Here is a 24,239-nt window from a genome sequence, read left to right as displayed (position 1 = left end):
GCCGGGTGTGTGATGACAGTCGTCGCTGGATGCTGTGAAGTAAAAGTTAGGATATTAGCTTTGGGTATCAGAGTGAGAACAGCCAATTATCGCTACAATGATTTTATAAAATTCGAGTATTTTATCTTTTCATTCACCGAAACTATATTTCCAAATATAATTCCCTACTCTGCTTGAGCACTATGTTGATATCTGACAGCAGAACATTAATTTCTGACCCACTCAGATCCACAAATTAACTGTGCATTATATGACGCGAATGAGATCCTCCTTACACATTGTGTACGTATGACGAGGGATACTGGGGCAGTATGATAAATAATGAGCACAGTTGCTGTTGATTTCTGAAGAAACTGCATTGGTCAAACTTCCTATCGTATTACAATTGGGTACCTGCTAATCAGTGCTTTAGAAGCACGTGCACACTGCAGTCTGGTGAAGTATTCGTCTATATATTTTTTTGTATGTCTCACTGCTGTCGTAATATATCTGCTTGACATAATTTTGGCAGCAAGTGGAACAGGTGTCAATGACTGCTATGTGTATAAGGCACAGTTATGAGTACGAATGTACAGCCATGTATGCGTTTTTTGTGATAAAAAGTGACAGGCTGGTGCGGTAATAGCAAAGGGTCCTCTCTTCTCCAGTAGAGCCAAAGTATCCGCAAAGAATTGTGTTTCCGTACGACAGACGGATCGCCATCGACAGTTTCACATTCCCCCACTCGATAATATAATGCGTAAATGACTGGAATATAATCGCAGGGAATTCTTATGTCGTCAAGCAGTTGAAAAGGAATCTTTTTTCTACAATATGATTCTAAGTGGCTACCTTCTGTGGAATGAAAGAGATTAGATTTTCCCTTCCAATGCGTAATAGTTCAGAAGCACAAGCAAATAATTTTTCCTCAGTTGTAATTACTTCTCTTTTTTTCGATCCATAACCGAATTTATAAGAGGCAAGGTATTAATAAGTGAATTCAGTCAGGTTTGAAAATTCGGAGAGTTTCGGAGGGAATCTCCTATTTTCTGGCTCAGGGTCGTTGGTACGCAAATACGTGTCAGTGGCGCGAAATAAGGTATTAATGTAAATGTAAAATATACTCTTAAGTTGTAATGACCATATCTGGCTTGAAACTGTGCGGTGAACCTTAAATATTGTAAGTGTCACCTGTCTGGTGAACGTTTTCCGTTGAGCAGAGAGCACTGTTGTCCGCACTTTTGAAGTGTGTTATATAAAGGGATTGTGGTGGAAGACCTATTTCATTTCAGAATCTGACAGACACACAGGTATCAGTGTTCGTATATAACGCTGGAAAGCCTCGAACAAAATATACCTTGAACTGGACCGTACCTAAAGGAAAACTAAGACTTGAGCACCGGGATGTTGCAGTATGGCTTTACTTTAGTCACGAATTGGTTGCAATAGATTTACCATCTGTTCGAAGGTAATAGTGAAATACTGGCCATGGTGAGCCAATGTCACCACTTGTTATAAATGATTAAACTTTATAAGCATTTTTAAATGCGCATGTTAACAGCGATAGCCACTGAAAGTAGTGAACCTGAAAATAAACACGTTTTTTCTTCAAAAGTCAATGTCCGTCTTGAAGGTGCAGTACACACGCAGACTTATGCCACATTACGACCTACGGAGTAGCTCAATCATTTTATTTGTCCTCTTCCGTGGTGGCAGCTTTATGCGTGCATGATGATGCAGCAGCTTACCGATGTGTTTTAATCTTTTAATGATGGGCATGTTTTCGGTAAAACATGCAATTTTTAACGATTTTGCCAATTTTGCAGATTTATGTTTAAAATGTTTCATATTTCATAACGTAAGATGACAATGGCTGGCACTAGTCTTCCAGTACAACACAATTGCTTTCGACCAGCTAGAGTTGAAAGACAAAAGCGCTGCCTCAGCGATAACACTGGTTCCCGTCAGATCACCGGAGTGTTGTCGGCACGTCTAGCACTAGAATGGGTCACCATCTAGGTTTTCCGAGAGTAGTACATGACCCTCCATTATTATATTTATTCATCAGATTTCTAACTGGTTTGAATCGGCCCTCTACGAATCCTCCTGCGCCAACTTCTTCATCTCAGAGTAGCACTTATTTTCTGATATATTCCAATCTCTGTCTTCCTTTACAGTTTTTATCCTGTAAGGTTGCGTCTAGTATCATGGACGTTATTCCGTGATGTCTTGAAATGTACTTCCATTCTGTCTCTTCTTTTTTTCAGTGTTTCCCATATATTCCTCTCCTCTCAGATTTTCCAGAGAATCTCCTCATTCCTTGCCTTATCAGTCCGCCTAATATTCAACAGTCTTAACTGCTTCGATTTCCTTTTTTTCTGGCTTTCCCACTACCACCCCACGCTGTGCTCCAAATGTAAATTCTCAAAAACTTTCTTCCTCAAATTAAGGCCTATGTTTGATACCAGCAGATTTCTCTTGGCCATTCCTTTCTTGCCAGTGCTAGTCTAATTTTGATGTCCTTGCTCCATCTGTCATGGGTTATTTTGCTGCATAGGTTACAGAATTTCTTGATTTTAAGTTTCTGTTGGTTCTGATTTCTCCTGCTTCTAATTACTTTCCCCTTTCTTCTATTTACTCTCGATCCATATCATGTTCTCATTAGACAGTTCCTGTCATTCTGCAGATCCTGGACTACTTCTTCACTTTCTCTGAGGATAGCAATGGCATCAGCGATAATTGATATCACTTCACATTGTATTTCAATTCCACTCTTGAAAATTTTATTTATTTCCGTCATAGCTTTTTCGTTGTATAGATTGAACAGTAGTTTAATCCGAACATATCGTTCTTGGTCGTTCACTCTTATTATTCTCTCTTGGCTCTTGTTCATGTTGCATATTACACGTCTTTCCCTACAGCTACCCCTATTTTCTAAGAAGTTCGAACATATTTCTCCATTTGACTTTGTGGAACGCTTTTTCCTGTCAGAGAGGACAAATCCTATGAACATGTCTTGATTTTTCTTTAGTCTTGTTTCCATTATCAACTGCAATGAACGGCTCTCTGGTGCCTTTATCTTCCCTAAAGCAAAACTCATCGTCATCTAACGCATTCTCAGTTTCTTTTCCATTTTTCTGTGTATTATTCTTGTCAACAGCTTGGATGCATGAGATTTTAACCTGACTGTGCTGTTATTCTCGCACTTAGCGGCGTTCCGCATCCAATGGTGCCTGTCGGCTGAGGACGACACAGAGGACGATCTGTACCGTTATGCCTTTCGAGGCCGGTTCAGACCGTGTATAGAATATAAATGCTATTAAAGCAGTAGAAACTAGTTGAATACAAGGAAGTGACTTTGCAGCTTCCAGGCGATCTGATTTTCCTTTATCAAAGACGTAGAATATATGGATCACCACCTACACAAAAAGAAATACCTATCGCGAACACCTTTGCTGCAGTAAACGGTTATGCTGTCATAATCTTCCGAGCTATTGAGCTATTGTAACTCAGTGATTAGTAATGGGCCCGAAAGACACAGTGAGTAATATTGATTATTAATTCCATGTAGTTTTTTTCACTGTTACCAACGCTCATGTGCACATCCCCTTCAACTTCTCCAATCTTCTGCGCATTGTTCCTAGCCTCACAAGAAACACAATGCTTCACCTCTTTTCACTGTAATGGTAACATTTCATAAGTCTATAAAACGATTAATGGTTAATAACTGCATATACGACAGCGAGCCGCCGGTGTGGTCGAGCGGTTCTAGGCGCTTCAGTCAGGAACCGCGCGACCACTATGGTCGCAGGTTCGAATCCTGCCTTGGGCATGGATGTGTGTGATGTCCTTAGGTTAGTTACGTTTGTTCTAATTTCTAGGGCACTGATGACCTCAGATGTTAAGTCCCATAGTGCTCATAGCCATTTGAACCATACGACAGCGATAGAACCGGTTGTGAGCTCTGCAACATCCATGTACTAATTTATATTTATTTGGAAAACCCTATTTCTAGGGCTATATTTTAATTTTGACAAATGGACTTATGCCGACATTTGTAAAAACGGCGATGATACATCAGTCCATACTAATGTAAAATTGCCACCTTCTGAAGAAGACAAATTTAAATTTGTGAAACCTAGGTAAATAATTCTTTATCCATTGCAACTGGTCGGTTGTTAATAATTTTTAATACGTAGAACCGTTGCTGTTGTGCAGCTATGTTTAAAATACTGAAATCGCAAGATGTTAGATCAGGGCCATATGGTGGACGGTCCATGGTCATGAACTTTAGACCAACCAGATTTTCAGTTGTTAGTTTTGCTGTACGTGGTGATGTATTGTAGTGATGGAAAATTCTCATAAAATTTTTCAAAATTTCGTGAAAAATAGACATTAATGCTACAATCGCCAATAACGAAAAATCTGTCTTACAATGTTATAGTGAGACTAATGCCCGTTTTTGAAAAAAAAAAATTATAAGGCATCTTCTCATGAATACGTGAATTCAACGGATTTTTGTAGGCTAATGTTCTGTCTGATCTGATTGACTTTCCTTTTCAGGATCATAACAAGCAACACTCGACTGACCACCTGTAACGATATCCCAAACCAACTTAGAAATGCCATGCATGAAATGTACAGTGTTTTTCTGCACAAATCGGTGCGTTGCCGTTATTGATCGAGACTCTTTTATGGGGAATCCATCGAATTCAAAACTGTGTCACGTCGAATTGTTGATGTGAGACGTTTTGAATTTGACTTATACAAATCCGAATGTCGTGCGAATAAATTGGTATTATGTCTGCCGATCTTCTACAAGCACTGGACTATCAGTGGCAATATGATCGTAAGTAAACATCAGTCTTTGGGCGTCGCTCAAGAAATTAATCACTAAGAAAAAATTGATCCTTTTCAATTAACTGTGCCAGTTATAAATTGTTGCTTTAGATGGGACTTCTTCATTACATGCAATTCTAAGTCGATTCTCATACTGTTTAAGAGTTAATGATGATTTAATTTCTTAAAATCCTAAATAATTATAGCCTGGAAATGTTGCCTAGCTAAATTCATTTTTCAGTAGACACGAAATCTCTAAAAGGTGATAACTATCAGAGAAAATCGAACAAACTACACGGCAATGAAGCCCTAAAACTGTTCAGATATGAGGGGTAGTCAAATGAAAACGAGACAGGTTAAACGACGAGCATGGTGCGTAAGTTGGTAACGCAAGTAAGTGTGTGTATAGACACGCCCTTTACTGGGAATCAGGAAGAAACAGCGCGAATATTCAACGCTCTACCTTTTGCCTGCTCGATGTGAGGCCAGAGAGTTGTGTGTGCGTCGGATTTTTCTGGGCTGGGACAGAGGAAGAGCGAGATGTAGTGCGATTTTTAAGTGTGGTAGGAGTATCATAAAGTGAAATTCCTGCCCGAACGTCTCCTATCGCGAACGCAGTACGTAACGTGCTCGTGTGTCTGCGTGGAATAAACGTCTACATCTACATGGATACTCTGCAAATCACATTTAAGTGCCTGGCAGATGGTTCATTGCACCATCTTCAAAATTCTCTATTATTCCATTCTCGTATAGCGCGCGGAAAGAACGAAAACCTATGTCTTTCCGTACGAGCTCCGATTTTCCTTTTTTTATCATGGTGATCGTTTTTCCCACTGTAGCTCGGCATTAACAAAATATTTTCGCATTCCTGCAACGAGAAACGCCTTTGTTTTAATGAGACCCACCCGAAATGCTTCATCATTTCAGTGACACTCCCTCCCCTATTTCGCGATAATACAAAAAGTGCTGCCCTTCTTTGAACTTTTTCCCACACCACGCACCAGTATTCTAAACGGGGACGGGCAAGCGTAGTGTAGGCAGTGTCATTAGTAGTCTGTTACATTTTCTAAGTATCCTTCCATTAAAACGCAGTCTTAGCACTCATGTGAATGACATAACACTTTTCATTGTTGTTACTGTTGTGGTTGTTTTTGTGGTCTTCAGTCCAGAGACTGGTTTGATGCAGCTCTCCATGATACTCTCTCTTGCAAGCTTCTTTATCTCCAAGTAACTATTGTAACCTACATCTGCTCAGTTTATTCATCTCTTGGTCTCCATCTATGATTTTTACCCTCCACGCTGCCCTCCGATACTAAATTGGTGATACCTTAATGCTGTGCTAGCTTTCTCATCTCCAAGTAACTACTGTAACCCACATCTGCTTAGTTTAGTCATCTCTCAGTCTCCCTCTATGATTTTTACCCTCCACGCTACCCTCCAATACTGAATTGGTAATGCCTTGATGCCTTGGAACATGATCTACCAACCGATCCCTACTTCTAGCCGAGTTCTGCCACAGTTTTCTCTTCTCCACAATTCCGTTCAGTACCTCCTCATTAGTTACGTGATCTACCCATGTAATCTTCAGAATTCTTCTGTAGAATCACATTTCCAACTCTTCTTTTCTCTTCTTGTCTAAACTATTTATTGTTCATGTTTCACTTTCATACACGGCTACACTCGACACAAATGTTTTCAGAAAAATGGTTCAAATGGCTCTGAGCACTATGGGACTTAACATCTGAGGTCATCAGCCCCCTAGAACTTAGAACTACTTAAACCTAACTAAACTAAGAACATCACACACATCCATGCCCGAGGCAGGATTCGAACCTGCGACCGTAGCGGCCGCGCGGTTCCAGACTGTAGCGCCTAGAACCGCTCGTCCACCCGGCCGGCTTTTCAGAAAAGATTTTCTAACAAATCTATACTCGATGTTAACAAATTTCTCTTCTTCAGAAACGTTTTCCTTACCATTGCCAGTCTAAAATATACATCGTCTTTACCTCGACCATCAACAGTTATTTATCTTGCCAAATAGCAAAACTCATTTACTACTTTAAATGTCTCATTTCCTGATCTAATGCCCTCAGCATCACCTGATTTAATTTGACTACATTTCATTATCCTCGGTTTGCTTTTGTTGATGTTCATCTTAAATCCTCCTTTCAATATACGGTCCACTCCGTTCAGCCGGCCGGACTGGCCAAAGCGGTTCTAGGTTCTAGAGTCTGGAACCGCGTGACCGCTACGGTCGCAGGTTTGAATCCTGTCTCGGGCATGAATGTGTGTGATGTCCTTAGGTTAGTTAGCTTTAAGTAGTTCTAAGTTCTAGGGGACAGATGACCAAAGAAGTTAAGTCCCATAGTGCTCAGAGCCATTTGAACCACTCCGTTCAACTTCTCTTCCAGGTCCCTTGCTGTCTCCGACAGAATTACAGCGTCATCGGCACATCTCAAAGTTATATTTTTCCCCCTTCGATTTTATTTCCTGCTCGAAATTTTTCTTATGTTTCTTTTACTGCCTGCTCAATACACAGGTTGAACAATATTGGGGATAAGCTACAACCATGTCTCATTCCCTTCCCAACCACAGCTTCCCTTTCATGCCCTTCCACTCTTATTATCGTTTTTTGCGTCAACTGACAATTTTCGCACGTTACAAATATCTTTTATAAATCGTTTTGCAATGTGTTTTGATCTCCTGTGTCATTTGCAAACAACCTAAGACGGCTGCTCGGATTGTCTTCCAAATCGGTTGTATAGAAAAGGAACAGCTAAAGGCTTGTAATACTACTTTGGAGAGCACCAGAAATCACTTCTGTTTTAGTCAATGACATTCCGTCAGTTACTACGAACTTTGACCTCACTGACCGGAAATCACGAATCCAGTCACATATCTGAGCCGATATTTCATAAGCATGCAATTTGACTACAAGCCGCTTGTGTGTTACAGCGTCAAAGGCATTCCGGAAATCCATAAACACGGAATCAATTTGAAATCGTTTGTCAATAGCACTCAGCACTTAATGTGAGTTAAGAGCTAGTTGTGTTTCACAAGAAAAATGTTTTCTAAATCCGTGTTGGCTGTGTATGCATAGACCGTTCTCCTCCAGGTAATTCATAATCTTCGAACATAGTATACGTTCAAAAATCCTGCTGCATATAGACGTTGGTGATATGGAACTGTAGTTTAATGGGTTTCCCGTACTACCCTTCTTTAATATTGGTGTGAGCTGTGCAACCTTCCAGTCTTTGCGTACGGATCTTTCGTCAAGCGAACTGTTGTATATGATTGTTAAGTATGGAGCTATTGCATCAGCATACTCTGAAAGGAATCTTTTTTGTATACCGTCTGGACCGGAAGACTTGTTTCTATTAAGTCATTTAACTTACTTCACTACTGCAAGGGTATCTACTGCCACGTTACACATGTTGGCAGCTGTTCTTGATTGGAATTCTGGAATGTTTACTTCGTGTTCTTTTGTGAAGGCATTTCGGAAGACTGTGTTTAGTAACTCTGCTTTGGCAGCACTGTCTTGAAGAGCATCTCCATTGCTATCTCGCAGAGAAGGCATTGTTTCTGTCTTCCCGATAGCATACTTCACATACGACCGGAATCTCCTTGGATTTTCTGCCAGTTTCGAGACAAAGTTTCGTTGTGGAAACTATTATAAGCATCTAGCATTGAAGCCCGCCCTAAATTTCGAGCTTCTGTAAAAGACTGCAAATCTTGGAGATTTTGCGTCTGTTTAAATTTGGCATGTTTTTTTATTTGTTTCTGAACAATATTCTGACCAGTTTCGTGTACCAAGGAGGATCAGCTCCGATGTTTGTTAATTTATTTGGTGTAAATCTCTCAATTTCTACCGATACTGTTTCTTTGAATTCAAGCCACATCTGGTCTACACTTATATTGTTAATTTGGAAGGAGTGGTGATTCTCTCAGGATGGTGACAAGTGAATTTTTATCTGCTTTTCTCTATAGGTATAATTTTCGTTTATTTCTGGAGGATTTGGGGTTACAATATTCCCTGTCTCTACGACAACCCTAATTCCTGTATCCGTTTTGATGCTCGTTATTAACTATTTGTTACTAGGAGTTCAGGTGTGTTTTCACAACCGTTTACTATTCGCGTGGGCTCACGAACTAACTGCTCGAAATAATTTTCAGAGAATGCGTTTAGCACAATTTCGGATGACTTTTATGCGTACCTCTGGAAATAAACATGTTTTTCGCCAACATATCGAGGGTAAGATAAAGTCACCACCAACTATAATCGTATGAGTACGGTACGTGTTTGAAATCGAACTCAAGTTTTCTTTGAACCTTTCAGCAATCGCATAATCTGAATTGGGAGGTCGGTAAAAGGATCCAGTTATTATTTTATTTCGGTTGCCAACAGTGACTTCTGCCAATACTAACTCACAGTAACTATCTGCTTCAATTTCGAGACAAGATAAACTACTTCTAACAGCCACAAACGCGACCGTGTTTAGCCTATTCACTCGGAACATCGTTAGGTTCTTCGCAAAAAATTCAGCTGAGCTTATTTCCAGTTTTAGCCATCCTTCAGTACCCATAACTATTTGAGCGTCAGTGCTTTCTGTTAGCGCTTGGAGCTCTGATACTTTCCCAACACAGCTACGACAATTCACAATTTTTATACTGATGAAAGAGATATAGAAAAAGTCGGGCGTCAATAAAGACAGCAGTTGGTCAGGGGCGCATGGTAGAAGACATTCGGTTCACGATGGCAACAGTCACGAAAGCGCTCAGTCCATAACGACAGAGCATCTGAAGTTCCGAAAGATACGTGCGCCGTGGGTTCCACGCAGGCTGACGGAACAGCAGTAATTGAACAGAATGTCGATATCACTGCAGCACCTCGAACGATATCACGGTCAAGATTATCGTGAATCACAATTACCTTGACATTTTGCGACATTCTTATCGACAAAACAAATAGCACATTGTGGCAACATTAATGTAACAAGACCTGGCTTATCTGACTTAGGGGTTGGGGGTAAAGATACTAATAACAGCGCAAATGTATTAACTGCCGTTGCAAAGTGCCAGTGGTTTTCGTAATGTTAACTGGAAACAGAGAGTACAGTAGAAAAGAATACGCCAAACCTGTGGTTGGACTTGAAAGCAGACCACTGATTCCAAAAGCGTCTTCAATGTGAAACTTGTAGTGGTCGAAATGTTATTAAATGTAGTTCCCCTTCACCTAGCCTCACGGTTGCGCATCGATCTCCCCTGAGCGCTTTGGGTGGAGACTGAAGTGGCTGCAAAATCAGTCACTGGTGGAACCAACCACCTCGCTAGCGCAAAGTGCAAGTCAGCCTGTAATTTCTTTGAGTTCCTCGATACACGACTTATGGCGATGAAACTTGGCAGCCACCAAGTTGATGACGGACACTCAGATATACGATAAAGGACAAGGCGAAGTAGTGATTTCTGATCGAATGCCTGACATCAGATTGGCTGGGCTCTGGATCTTCCAAGTGCTGACGCGTAGAAATGCTCCTTACAACACGCTAGTCATCTTCTCTGGAACTCTCCTATTTTTACTAAACCAATAACGTTCATCCTACCATCTTACGCACAGACTATTCGTTTCACTCACTATGTACTTCTGTTCTGTGAACAATAAGGCAATCTTTGTCAGCACAGCCGAACTTCTCTGATAATCTGTAGTTTATTTAAGCGAGACGACTCCTGAAACTCTTATGTCACGTAAATATTTGGTTTCTGCAGAGGCAATTCGTCCAGCGCTGTCTCCCGTCTTCGAAGCCCCAATACTGTGGAACCCCATTCCGTTTTCGAGATCTGTGGTGTTTTGTGCCGTCCGGAAAAACACTCTGGTTTCTACTTTTGAGCACAAAAGTGCTTTCTGTTAAAACGTTTCTCTCTTTCCGGGTTGTAAAATGTTTGTGGTGGCGCTTGTGCCGCCGGGTCACAAATAACTGTCTGGCCTTGGCTCACTGATCCTCGACTCTCAGGAGGCCTTCGGTGATATTGATCTAAAGAATGCAGCCTTTTCTTCCGAGTGTGGTTTGCTAACTCTGGTGAAAAAGCAAGAATTTTTTTTTTCATAAACAGTTCAACTTTCTTCTCGGCATAGTCTCCTTTAAAGGATATACACTTGGTCCAGCAATCCCCCAGCTTATTCATACCATCAGAAAAATAGGTTCTGTCGAACTCCGCAAAATACTCGTTGACTACACCTATCACTTCCTTATCTGATGAAAATTTCTTCCCAGCAGACCAAAAGTTTAAATTAGGCTACAGGAGGATATCACGGGGGTTACGTACGGTGAATCTTGTGGATGTGGAACAGATGCATTTTTTCGTAATTTTTTCGCATTATCGGATTATCCCGGTGAAGGGACACTTTTTTGCGTGCCAACCTTTATCTTTTCTCAGCCAACGCAAGTTTCAGGCTGTCAAACAATGAAGCTTAGTAGGTTCCAGTTATGGTTCCGCTGTTTTTCCAAATAATCTATGAGGATTCCTTGAGAATCACAAAACACAGTGGTCATCACCTTTCCAGCTGCCAAATGGTCTTTGATTCTTCGGTACCCTTCCACCTGCCTTTGTCCGCTGTTTTGAATGCCGTTTTAGCACTGTTGGGTAATGATGGAAGGATGTTTCACAAACAGTAACGAGTTGCAGCAAAAAGTCTTCCGGACTGCGATTAAACAACGCCAGACATCGTGTTTAAATGTGCTGTATGCACTTTTGGCGGACTGTGAGCAAATGCGACACCCAACTGCACACAGCTTCTTCATAGCCAATTCTATGTGCAGAATATTACGCAATATCCGAGTTGAATCGCCTACATTCTCAGCAATCACACGAATTTTCATTCGGCTGTCTTTTGTTACCGTATCCTTTATTGTATCAATGGTTTCCTTTGTACTAACCTCAACTCCACAGCCACAGCACGCTTCGTCTAGGCTTTTTGTGCAACTGCGTTTCAGTTCATTAATCCAAAAGTAAATCGTATTCAGTGATGATTCTCAGTGCACGTGAACCTCATCCAGTTCCGATTTAATTTGTGCGGCAATTCAGCCCTCGAAATGAAAATGTTTCATAACAACACGAAATTCGTTTTTCTCCATTTTCAACCATCTCCTCGCTCTGATCACTTGGAACGTCTGTCAACAATGAACTACGCACTTTACATTGTCGAAATTCTTCATATGATCCTTGGAATAATCAAGCTTACCCATCATGAAGGCGAAGCAAAACTGATCCATTCTTCCGTGGAAATTTACCAGACTTATCAAACCACCCTCATACCATCTGTAGTGGTCCGTGTGCTTTCTGCACCAGGCAGAATGCTTTCAACGTTTTCACACTTCTGTAAAGCATACCCATACGAATCAAGATCGAATGAAGATAATGGCTACATTAATCAGTTGCTGATAATCACTCGTACTACTGTTTTTAATATACCTTGGCGTCAACCAAATATTCCCATCAAATCGTTTTTCATTACAAATGGGCTACCGTTATGTGACTGTTTGCAGAAAATTGATCACCTAACTATATTTTGCATAAATTGAAACTCACAATCAAGTCCGAACGAGAAAGAGTCTTGGCAGACAGCAACATTTCGTTGCAGGCTAATGCCCGCCCACCTGTGGCCAAAGTTGTGTCGACTGCACTACAGACATTTCACCGGGAAGCCATTAGACATCCTCCATACAGTCCCGATCTCTCGCCACGAGCTTTTTGGAGCCCTGAAAAAAGAGAATTGCGGTCGTCGATTAGCTTCGGATGAAGAGGTGCATGCCGGTGTAAAATCTTGATTCCATAGGCATGAATGCATTGACCGTCTTGTCTGACTACCGGACAAATATTCTCATATTGATGGCAAATGTACTCATATTAACAGTTATGGCGATTTCCTTTTTACATCTGTCTCGTTATCAGCTGGCCGTTCAGCTTGCTTTTATCATATTCTTTTGCTGTAGTTCTGCTGCGCGTATAGCTTCTTGGATAACTCGATGGTTCTCTTGAAAATTTTCCCGTCAGAGATTGCCATGAATTGGTAATATTGTGACAGAGTATTGTGGGAGTCGTGCCAGTTATTCTTATTCTTGCCTTCTGGCGCTTCTGTGTTAGTTCTAGGTGGTTTGGAGTGTTACGATATCTGCCGCTGGTTCTCTACCGAGAAGCGGTGATAATTTATGTGCTACTTATACTGTTCCCGCGTCCAGGGTACATGTGAAAGGGGAGTTACGTTTACTCTCATGTCAACGTTCGAACAGTGCTGTGACCTCAAGTTGGTCGCGTGTCATTAAACTCAGATCAGTAGCTATGTATTTACCAAGGGCATAAGTGCCATCCCTTATGCTTTACTTTGTTGCTTGTGGTAACTAATCTATGTTTGAGATATTCCTACCAAAATGTTTTTCTTTGTTAACACACTGTAAAGGCCACCTTGGTGGCTGATGTTTTGTTAAGAACCTAGTAGGCAGCTATTTCGCTGTGGGACTTATGCCTACGCGTTACTATTTGAAGGCAAGCTCTTAAGTATCTAGCTGTAAGTAGGCTGTTTAGGTTTTTATGTTGGTAAAACCACGTAGCGCTTTGTATGAAAATCACAGGCTGTGCTGTGTGCAGTCTGTGGCTGGTTGGCATTGTTGGAATATTCCCTATTGTAGTGTTGGGCAGTTGGATGTCAACAGCGCGTAGCGTTGTGCAATTGGAGGTGATCCGCCAGCAGTGATGGATGTGGGGAGAGAGATGCCAGAGTTTTGAGAACGGACGATCTGGACGTGAGTCCACCACAAAAAGGAAATTTGTAAAGATGGATGTCATGAACTGACTTTTCAACGCTATTAAGGTAAATACATTGTTTGTTCTCTATCAAAATATTTCATTTGTTAACTATGCCTATCAGTAGTTAGTGCCTTCAGTAGTTAGAATCTTTTATTTATCTGGCAGTATTGGCGCTCTATATATTTCAGTAGTTCGAGTAACGAAGATTTTTGTGAGGTAAGTGATTCATGAAAGGTATAGGTTATTGCTAGTCAGGGCCATTCTTTTGTAGGGAATATTGAAAGTCACATTGCGTTGCGCTAAAAATAGTGTGTGTCACTGTAGTGATGATCAGAATAAGTAAAGAGGAAACTGTTTGAGTACGTTGAGTTTTGGTCAGCTGTTTGAAAATCAAATAACATAAGAGGATTTACTAGCACAGTCATTCATAATTTTTCTAAGGGGACGTTTCATAGGTTTTAATTACTCATGTTGCAGGGTAGTAACTGTTAGCTAGTCAATGGCATTTCACTGTAGGCTATGACTACTGCTCGCATGGAGCTACCACTGTTCCTAATGAGATGCATCATCTGCTATAGATAACTATTGCTTGAAAAGACTGTGTGCCTGAGATTACATGATTTGGTATTCGTGTATTGAAGCTTCAATTTTAAAGTGTTCACTACATTGTTTTATGTAATATATTATTATTTAAATACTCTGCTATAAAGCCTTTTACAAGTTTTAGTAATTTAGATGGTAATTGCAAGCACTCTTCAGGAATTGGATTACGTCAAAATTTGGGAAAGAGCAGCTAAGTTTGCTAACTCAGGGTTTAAATTACCTGAGGCATATGAAACTGAAGTCAGATACGAAACCTTTTTCTCCTGAGTTACATTGTATAAAACTTGTAACTTCAGGTTGATTTCATGTTTGTTGCTATAAAACTGTTAAGCTGTCATTCTTGTAGCATGGTGTTGTTAGAACCTCGAATATGAAGCGAGGATATGTGACATTTAATTGTCGGAGAGAAGTTTTGAGCTCTGATATTAAAATCTAGTCTCCGTGTAATAATTAACTTTTTCCAAAAATGTACACTACAGGCCATTAAAATTGCTACAGCACGAATATGACGTGCTACAGACGTGAAATTTAACCGACAGGAAGAAGATGCTGTGATATGCAAATGATTAGCTTTACAGAGGATTCACACAAGGTTGGCGCCGGTGGCGACACCTACAACCTGCTGACATGAGGAAAGTTTCCAACCGATTTCTCATACACAAACAGCAGTTGACCGGCGTTGCCTGGTGAAACGCTGTTGTGAGCCTCGTGTAAGGAGGAGACATGCGTACCATCACGTTTCCGATTTTGCTAAAGGTCGGATTGTAGCCTATCGCGATTGCGGTTTATCGTATCGCAACATTGCTGCTCGCGTTGGTTGAGATCCAATGACTGTTAGCAGAATATGGAATCGGTGGCTTCAGGAGGGTAATACGGAACGCCGTGCTGGATCCCAACGGGCTCATATCACTAGCAGTCGAGATGACAGGCATCTTATCCGCATGGCTGTAACGGATCATGCAGCCACGTCTCGATCCCTGAGTCAACAGATGGGGACGTTTGCAAGACAACAACCGTCTGCACGAACAGTTCGACGACGTTTACAGCAGCATGGACTATCAAGTCGGAGACCGTGGCTGCGGTTACCCTTGACGCTGCATCACAGACAGGAGCGCCTGCGATGGTGCACTCAACGGCGAACCTGGGTGCACGAATGGCAAAACGTCATTTTTTCGGATGAATCCAAGTTCTGTTTACAGCATCATGATGGTCGCATCGGTGTTTGGCGACATCGCGGTGAACGCACATTGGAAGCGTGTATTCGTCATCGCCATACTGGCGTATCACCCGGCGTGATGGTATGGGGTGCCATTGGTTACACGTCTCGGTCACCTCTTGTTCGCATTAACGGCACTCTGAGCAGTGGACGTTACGTTTCAGTTGTGTTACGACCCGTGGCCCTACCCTTCATTCGATCCCTGCGAAACCCTACATTTCAGCAGGATAATGCACGACCGCATGTTGCAGGTCCTGTACGGGCCTTTCTGGATATAGAAAATGTTCGACTGCTGCCCTGGCCAGCACATTCTCCAGATCTGTCACGAATTGAAAAGTCTGGTAAAATTTTCAATTGGCTCGTCAGAATACGCCAGTCACTACTCTTGACGAACTGTGGTATCGTGTTGAAGCTGCATGGGCAGCTGAATCTCTACACGCCCTCCAAGCTCTGTTTGACTCAATGCCCAGGCGTATCAAGGCCTTTATTACGGCTAGAGGTGGTTGTTCTGGGTACTGATTTCTCAGGATCTATGCACCCAAACTGCGTGAAAATGTAATCACATGCCAGTTCTAGTATAATATATTTGTCCAATGAATACCCGTTTATCATCTGCATTTCTTCTTTGTGTAGCAATTTTAATGGTCAGTAGTGTAGTTTCGGCCCAGCACGATAGCACTACCTTGCCGCTCCTGCTACTACTACTACTGCTACTACTACAAGCACAACGGCTTTTTGAAGATTACCGGGCTCTCCTTCGTAGCGTGTCCCCTTTTGCTGCCAGTCGTATAGGGCCGCCTTTGCGTTGTAGCAACTTACTTTGTGCCTCTGGTGGTGTCGGGAGGCGAGCAGGGAGTTGCGCGAGACGATGAGCTCGCGCGCCGCAGAGCGGAAGGTGCGCGTGAGGAAGCAGTAGAGCACCGGGTTGACGGCCGAGTTGGCGTGGCCCAGCAGCAGCGTGAAGCGCAGCGCGGTGCGCAGGGGCGCGCCCGCCTGCCCGCCCAGCATGTCGGTGGCCAGCGAGAGCGCGTTGTACGGCAGCCAGCACAGCGCGAACAGCACCGCCAGCAGCAGCAGGATGCGCGCCACGCGCCGACGCTCGCGCACCACGCTCCGGCCCTGCGCACGCACACACACACACACCACAATTGGTACTTACTCAGGGTACTGAGGGACACGTCCGCTAATCAGAATTTTAAGGTCAACTTGCCCGATCAACTCCTAGCGACTAAAGTTTCCTCCATCACCTCGATGCGAACTATCTTCAACATACACCATGAGATCGAAAGTATCCGGACACCCCGAAACATACGTTCTCCATATTAGATACATTGTGCTGCCACATACTGCCAGGACCTCAATAATTAGACATCGTGAGACAGCAGAATGGAGCGCTCCGCGAACTCAAGGACTTCAATTATGGTCTCGTGACTGGGTGTAACTTGTGTCATACGTCTGTACCCGAGATTCCCACACTCTTAAACATTTCTAGGTCCACTGTTTCCGATGTGACAGTGAAGTGGAAACGTGAACGGACACGTACAACACATAAGCTTGCAGGCCGACCTCGTCCGTTGGGTGTCAGAGACTGCCGACAGTTGAAGAGGGTCGTAATGTGTAATACGCAGACATCTATCAAGACCATCACACAGCAATTTCAGACTGCATCAGAATCCACTGCATCGTCGAGCAGCTGCTCATAAAGCAGAAATCACGCCGGTGAATGCCAAACGACGCCTCCTTTGCTGGAAGGAGCGTAAACATTGGCGACTGAACAATGGAAAAACGTTATGTGGAGTCAGGAATCACGGTACACAATGTGGCGACCCGATGGCAACATGTGGGTATTGAGAATGCCCGGTGAACGTCATCTGCCAGCGTGTGTAGCGCCAACAGTAAAATTCGGAGGCGGTGGTGTTATGGTGTGGTCATGTTTCTCATGGAGGGGGCTTGCACCCCTTGCTGTTTTGCGTGGCACTATCACAGCTCAGACCTACACTTATGTTTTCAGCACCTTATTGCTTCCTACTGATGAAGAGCAATTCTGGGATGGCGATTGCATCTTTCAACACGATCGAGCATCTGTTCGTAATGCACGGCCTGTGGCGGAGTGGTTACACGACAGTAACATCCCTGTATTGGAGTAGCCTGCGCAGAGCTCTGACCTGAATCCTATAGAACACCTTTGGGATGTTCTGGAATGCCGACTTCGTGCCAGGCGTCACCGACCGACATCGTTACCTCTCCTCAGTGCAGCACTCCGTGAAGCATGGGCTGCCATTCCCCATTAAACCTTGAAGGTATGCCTGCGGCGTATGCCAACACCGTATTGAATTGCGGCATTACTGATGGACTGCGCCACAAACTTGTCATTTTCAGCTAGGTGTCCGGATATTTTGATCACATGGTTTAAACACTGAGGATGTGGGTACGAGGGGCGTGGGGTCAGCACACCGCCCACCCGGTCGTTATGATGGTTTATTTGGCCGGAACCGCTACTATTCGGTCGACTAGCTCCTACTTGGCATCACCAGGCTCAATAATTTCTGTCATGGGACAATGTAAATACGGTACAACAGAGTCACCTTGTCGACAAGTAAAGTAAACAAAATCTGCATCACGACTTCCTGGTAAACAGCCTCGTCCTCCTTGTTCCCTTGCAGGAAATAAAATTGTGCATGTAAATAAACAGCACAGTACTCGTAAACCAGTGAGCATCTTACTTTGTAAATAAAGTGGAAAACAGTAACGCTAAACAAACTGGTAGCAACGGCCTTGCCGCAGTGGATACACTAGTTCCCGTGAGATCACCGAAGTTAAGCGCTCTCGGGCGTGGCCGGTACTTGGATGGGTGACCATCCAGCCGCCATGCGCTGTTGCCATTTACGGCCTCGTGAGGCCAATTGAGGAGCTACTCGACCGAATAGTAGCGGCTTCGGTCAAAGAAAACCATCATAACGACCGGGAGAGCGGTGTGCTGACAACACGCCCCTACTATCCGCATCCTCAACTGAGGATGACTCGGCGGTCGGATGGCCCTGATGGGCCACTTGTTGCCTGAAGACGGAGTGCCTTAGACAGACTGGTAGACAAGTTCCACATCTGCTTAACCTTACTTCTCCAGGTTCCCCGTCTCAAATTATTCAGTGGTACATTCTCTATGTTCTGCTACATTTCTGCACGCTCTTACGGAAACACCCAGTGCACAGAAGGGGGTAGTGGGAACTAGACGCATGGGACGTTCCATTCCGAAAATCGTTAGCCAGTTCACAACTGTGTCACAGTGTCTAGAGTGAGCCGAGAATACAAAATTCCAGGCAATATCTTTCATCACGGACAACACAGTGGCCGACGGCCTTCACTTAAGAACCGAGACGTGCGGCGTCTGTTTAGAGTCTTTGGTACTACCAGACAAGCAACACTGTGTGAAATAAGTGCCGAGATAAACGTCGGACGTACAACGATTGTATCCATTTAGAGAATACGGCGAAATTTGCTATGACAGCAAACAACCGAAGCGACTGGCTTTCCTAACAGCAAATCATCCTCAGCAGTCCTGGGCTCGGTACCCCTTTGACCCTACATACCTGGAAAACGTGGCCTCTTCAGATGAATCCCTATTTCAGTTGGTACGAGGTGATGGTAGGGTTCGAGTGTGCCGCAGACACCACGAAGCCTTGGACACAAGTTGGCAACAAGGTGGAGTGCAGGCTGGTGGTGGCTTCATAATGCCTTGGGCTGTATTTGCATGGAGTGGGCTGCGTCACTGACTAGAAATGGTATGTTCAGCTACTTGGAAACCATTTACCGCCATTCATAGACTTCACGTTCCCAAACAATGGCGGAATATTTATGGATGCCATTGCGCCATGCCACCACGCTACAACTGTCCGCGATTGGTTTAAAGGGCAGTGTTGGCAGTTCGAGTGAATGACTTGGCCATCCAGATCGCCCGACATGACTCCCATCGAACATTTATTGGACATAGTCGAGAGATCAGTTCGTGCGCAAAAACCTGCGTCGCAACACTTTCTGGATTATGGAGGATTATAGAGGCAGCATGGTTAAATACTTATGCGGCGGACTTCCAAGGACTTGTTGAATCCATCCAACATCGAGTTGCTTGCTGCACTACTCCGGCCACGGGAGGCCCGACGCGATATTAGGAAGTATCCCACGACTTTTATCAACACGGTGTAAAATTTTCTAGACCCCTCCGTCGGTTACTGATGGTCGGTATTCTGAACACTAACGTCGGTTTTCTGATTTGCGGGGAAAGTAGCTAGTACTCCAGTCAGGAGATAATGTGCCAGTCCTCCTTTAATCCGGCTAAATGGATGGTGATCCGGATCCACCCTCTTGTTTTCAAATGCGAATCATTTCCACATGGTGGCCGGGAAGTAATCTTCTGAGAGAGTTGCAAGGAAGCAACAGCTGAAAGGACTGAATACATCAAAATCATGAAAATGAATGGACAGGGTGATTCTCATTAACGATTAAAAAACCCCTGAAACGATGTAGACGACGGCAAGATAAGTAATTTGATATTAGACTCATCGCGTTGCAAATGACAGGAAACACCCCAAAAGTGGATGAAAAATGTTGAACATGTGACGTCACTAGCTGACGTTCCTCTCCCCACGTGTAGCGATTCGGCTTCTGCGATCTGGTACGCTAGTGCTAGCAGTAGTGGTAATGTAAGACAACGGTGAATCGGTTTACACTTACTAATTTAACTTTAATATTTTTTTAAAGTAACAAAATATTTTCTTACAACTGCAGTCGTTTAGGGGCTGAATTTCCAGAAACATTGAAACAAGTATTTTTTTTTATTTCTAACCTTCCCTTAATAGGGGCAAAATTTCAAAAAGACATTCTTTCCTTATGTCAACCCATCAAGAATGGAACTTAAGAGAGTCTCCTCTTAAGACACGCCTGTAGTAAAAGATCCACACCATATCCACATTTTAAGTTTCTGTCATTAGCGGTTTGGGCTGGGCGGTGATGAGTCAGTGAATCAGTCTGAGTTTATATCACCTCCTTAGGGGTTAAATTTCCAAGAACAGTGAAACACGTATTTTTTCAACTCTAACCGCGAAGCGAAAGACCAATTTTCGGAGACTCAGCTTTCAAAAATGTTTTCGCGATGAAATATTTTCATAAAATGTTGCACCCCCTATTTCACCACCTTATCGGTTCAATTTACAAAAATACTGGAACACGTATTTTTTCTTTTGCAAACTAAAGTCAAATACCAATTTTGATAGTTGTAGCTTTAAAAACGCTTTAGTAGTTCTTAATTAATGACACACTTTCAAACAAAGCTTCCGCCCACTTTTTCACCCCCACAGGATTAAATTCCAAAACTACTGAAACTCTTATTTCTGACGGAGAAACCAAATACCAATATTCGTAGACCTACCTTCAAATTTACCTTAATAGCGACTGTTATTTTTTTTTTTTAAATCTCTTATATCACTCTCTTTCTACAGTTAGCGGGCTGGGCTGGGCGATGATGAGTGAGCCACTCAGTCAGTCAGGACATTGCCTTGCCAATCTATCCCATTTCGGGGGATTTCAACGTTAATAAAAATTGCCCTGTATGTATGTATGTCCCCTAAACTACTAGACCGATTTTAACCAAAGTACGTACACATATCACTTACTACCCGGGAAAAATCGTTGTGGTAAGAACTACTTATCTTCAAAGGGGTGGAAGTGTAGCCCGTACATTATTTAACCATTATTTAAGAGTGAGAGCACTTAGTGACTAGAAAAAGATCTTTAGACATAGAATGAGATTTTCACTCTGCAGCAGATAAAAACTGTGTGCCGGACCGAGACTCGCACTCGTAACCTTTACATTTAGCGGGCAAGTGCCCTGCCAACTGAGCTACCCAAGCACGACTCACGACCCTCCTCACAGCTTCAATTCTGCCAGTACCTCGTCTCCTATCTACCAAACTTCACAGAAGCTCTTCTGCACACAGTTTTTATCTGCCAGGAAGGTTCAGCTTTACACATAATTTCAAACTTCTACTAGTCTTTCCCTTCCCGAAACCCACAGAAAATAATGAAAGGAAAAAAAGTTTATCGTTTACTAAATTTTTGCTCTTCACGCAATAAACCTGACGTATCAACAATCAAGTGTCAATTTATTACTTGCTTCCTACTAAGTCTATTCGCAGCAGATTTCGTAGACAGTAGATACACATAAATGTGGATTTACCTTATAATTATGTCATTGTACGACCTGTAGCTTCTAAGCTATAGGTCGGACCTTTATAATAACGTCATACCTATAGCTTCTAAGCTGTAGGTCGTACAATGACAATTATAAAGGTAAATCCGCTGTGATATGTATCTACGGTCTACGAAATCTGCTGCGAATAGACGTAGTAGGCAGTAAGTACGACGTGATGTACATTGAGCTACGTAAAAGTGAAACTACACGGAGAAATTAGCTGGAGATAGAAGTGAGATATGTATACAAATACGTGTAGTATACGACCGGTATTCTGTAAGTAACGCAAAAAAATTTTTCACTGTCAGTTTCGGTTCAAAGAATGCAAAGTGTTGTCGAAAATTCGGGCTTCAGGCCGCATAGTTTCATGAAGTTGCGATAGGTGACGGCGCTATAGGTATCCTGAAGAATGGCGTCTGTAACGGAAGTGCGTTACAAGCAGAGAACTGTCACTGACTATCTTTTGGCGGAGAACCGGAGCATCACAAATATTCATAGGCGCCTGCAGAATGTATACGGAGTCATGTTAGTGAACGAAAGCACGGTGAGTCGTTGAGCTAGGTGACTATCAATATCGCAACAAAACCGCGCAAACCTGTCCAATCTCCAGCGTGCAGGCCAGCCACACAGAGAAAAAGCAACTAACACTGTGAAGTGAGCACATTTTAAGGTACCAATATTCACAATATCGTCACTTGTACCCCTAGCACCGTGTATAGTAGAGACCACAATGACCCTTTCCTTGGCCTGTTAATTCGCACATATCTAATGGTCATAAACGACATTTCGCATTATGATAAGCAAAAGGACGACGTTCTTGATAAGTCTGACTTCGCTTACGTGCACCTCCTTCAGCTCCCCCCTCTGCCACGCACACATAAACCCTTCTCTAAGTTCACAGTGGTCCAGCAACCACAATGGGTGTGTTGAGACGCCCTTGGAGAGCAATACGAGCACAGTTTTTCTCTTCCGCCCAGGATAGTAACACTAGAGAGAACTCAAAATAATTAGACAAAATATGAGTCTGATTCGAATTGTAGTGTGAAGAATTCCTGGTGAAAGGGTATTGATAAAATTCACTGATATTGCTATATTCAGTGCGGGTGAAGAAAAATTACAAGTGTTATATGAAATCAACAGTCTCATGAGTACACAATATTTTAGAATTACAGAATGTGCTATATGAAATGAACAGCCCAATGAATACTGAATAAGGACTGGGAGTGAACCAAAAAAAGACGAAAGTATTGAGAAGTATCAGAAATGAGAACAACGGGAATCTTAACATAAAATTTAGTGAATACGGAGTAAACGAATTTGAGGAAAATGGTTGCCTTCTAAGCACTGACTCATGAAGACGGACTCACAAAGGAACAGGGATACCAAAAGGAGACTAGTACAGACCAAAAGTGCGTTACTGGCCGAGAGAAGTCTACTAGTCTAAAAGATTGGCCCTAATTTGAGGAAGGAATTTTTAAGAATGTACAGTTGGAGCACAGCTTTGTACGGTAGTTGTAACACCATACCTCTAATGCTGTACGGATTAATTTTGCTTTTTTGCTTTGGTTTAATGTTATAACATTATCTGTAAATGTGTTTGAATCGATAACATAAAACTGTATATTCCTTTCTTTGTTAAAACTTTGCTGTCGTTGTTTGAGTCTATGCAATGCAGTATATCTGTCATTTAAATTCTTTGTCCCGTTTGGAGGGAACAAAACTTACTATATATAATTGTAATTTCTGTGTGAATAATTTTTTGTAGAAATGTCAATTTGTGCAAATGTTCTGTTTTATTTAATGTGTTTGGTTGCTGTTATGTAAACTGCTGATCTTCACTTAGGGTTCTTAGTTCTTTAGTATATAAAAGGTGTAGTGGTTCCCCTCGGGAACGGAACTGTGCAGCACGCGCAAATTGTGGTTGACCTAAGTAGAAATGGTGGAACAAGAGTCAGTCGAGGGCGAGCTACCAAACTGTGTACTGCCATGTAAAAGTTGTATATTGTGCTGGTTCTGAAAGAGGCTTTTTCTGCCACTGTCCAATGCCTCAGATGGATGGATAAATAGCTGGAACGATTCTGGAATTGGTATCCATCATCGCCACCAAGAAGGGACAGAGTCCAGCAATTCTGCCTGCAAATCCACCTAACAACATGCAGTTGCCACCACATTGCGCAATAACTGTAACAGAATACTATAATAATGTACTGTGAAGGATCAGCTTATTGGATGTGTTAGTGTGCTCAAATATAAGGTAACTTATAAACTAATTTATGTACGTACCTTGATTTTTTCCGGATCACAACACCTCTCAGGTTCCTCTCTGAACTATGATTACCGAGTGTCCTAGTTTGTGGAGAAAATGAAAGCTTCAGAACATTAAATAATGTTGTTTGATCTTTGGTAAGAAGGGAGTGTTCAGATTTACTGTGGATTTAGTGAAATTGTGGGAGGTAGTAAATGTAGTCTTGTGAAAGCCTCCCAGAGATGGAAACAATGTAATTTAAAGTTTTGTGGAGTTTCAAAGTCACCTATTTAATCATTTACTTGAAAATAGAA

General features: G+C 42.5%; 1 protein-coding gene across 1 annotated transcript in view; it reads right to left on the bottom strand.

The window, feature by feature from the left end:
• Positions 1-16,114: 16,114 nt before the first annotated feature.
• Positions 16,115-24,239, bottom strand: part of LOC126195584 (galanin receptor type 2-like) — a 564,913-nt gene continuing 556,788 nt past the window's right edge. Inside the window, exon 6 of the mRNA XM_049934210.1 lies at positions 16,115-16,555. Within this exon, the coding sequence (XP_049790167.1) occupies positions 16,115-16,555 (441 nt within the window). The remainder of the gene's footprint in view (positions 16,556-24,239) is intronic.

Source organism: Schistocerca nitens, chromosome 7 (genome assembly GCF_023898315.1).
Source record: "Schistocerca nitens isolate TAMUIC-IGC-003100 chromosome 7, iqSchNite1.1, whole genome shotgun sequence".
NCBI lineage: Eukaryota > Metazoa > Arthropoda > Insecta > Orthoptera > Acrididae > Schistocerca > Schistocerca nitens.
The sequence above is the reverse complement of the archived record's forward strand: the minus strand, read 5'-3'. Positions and strand labels throughout refer to the sequence as shown.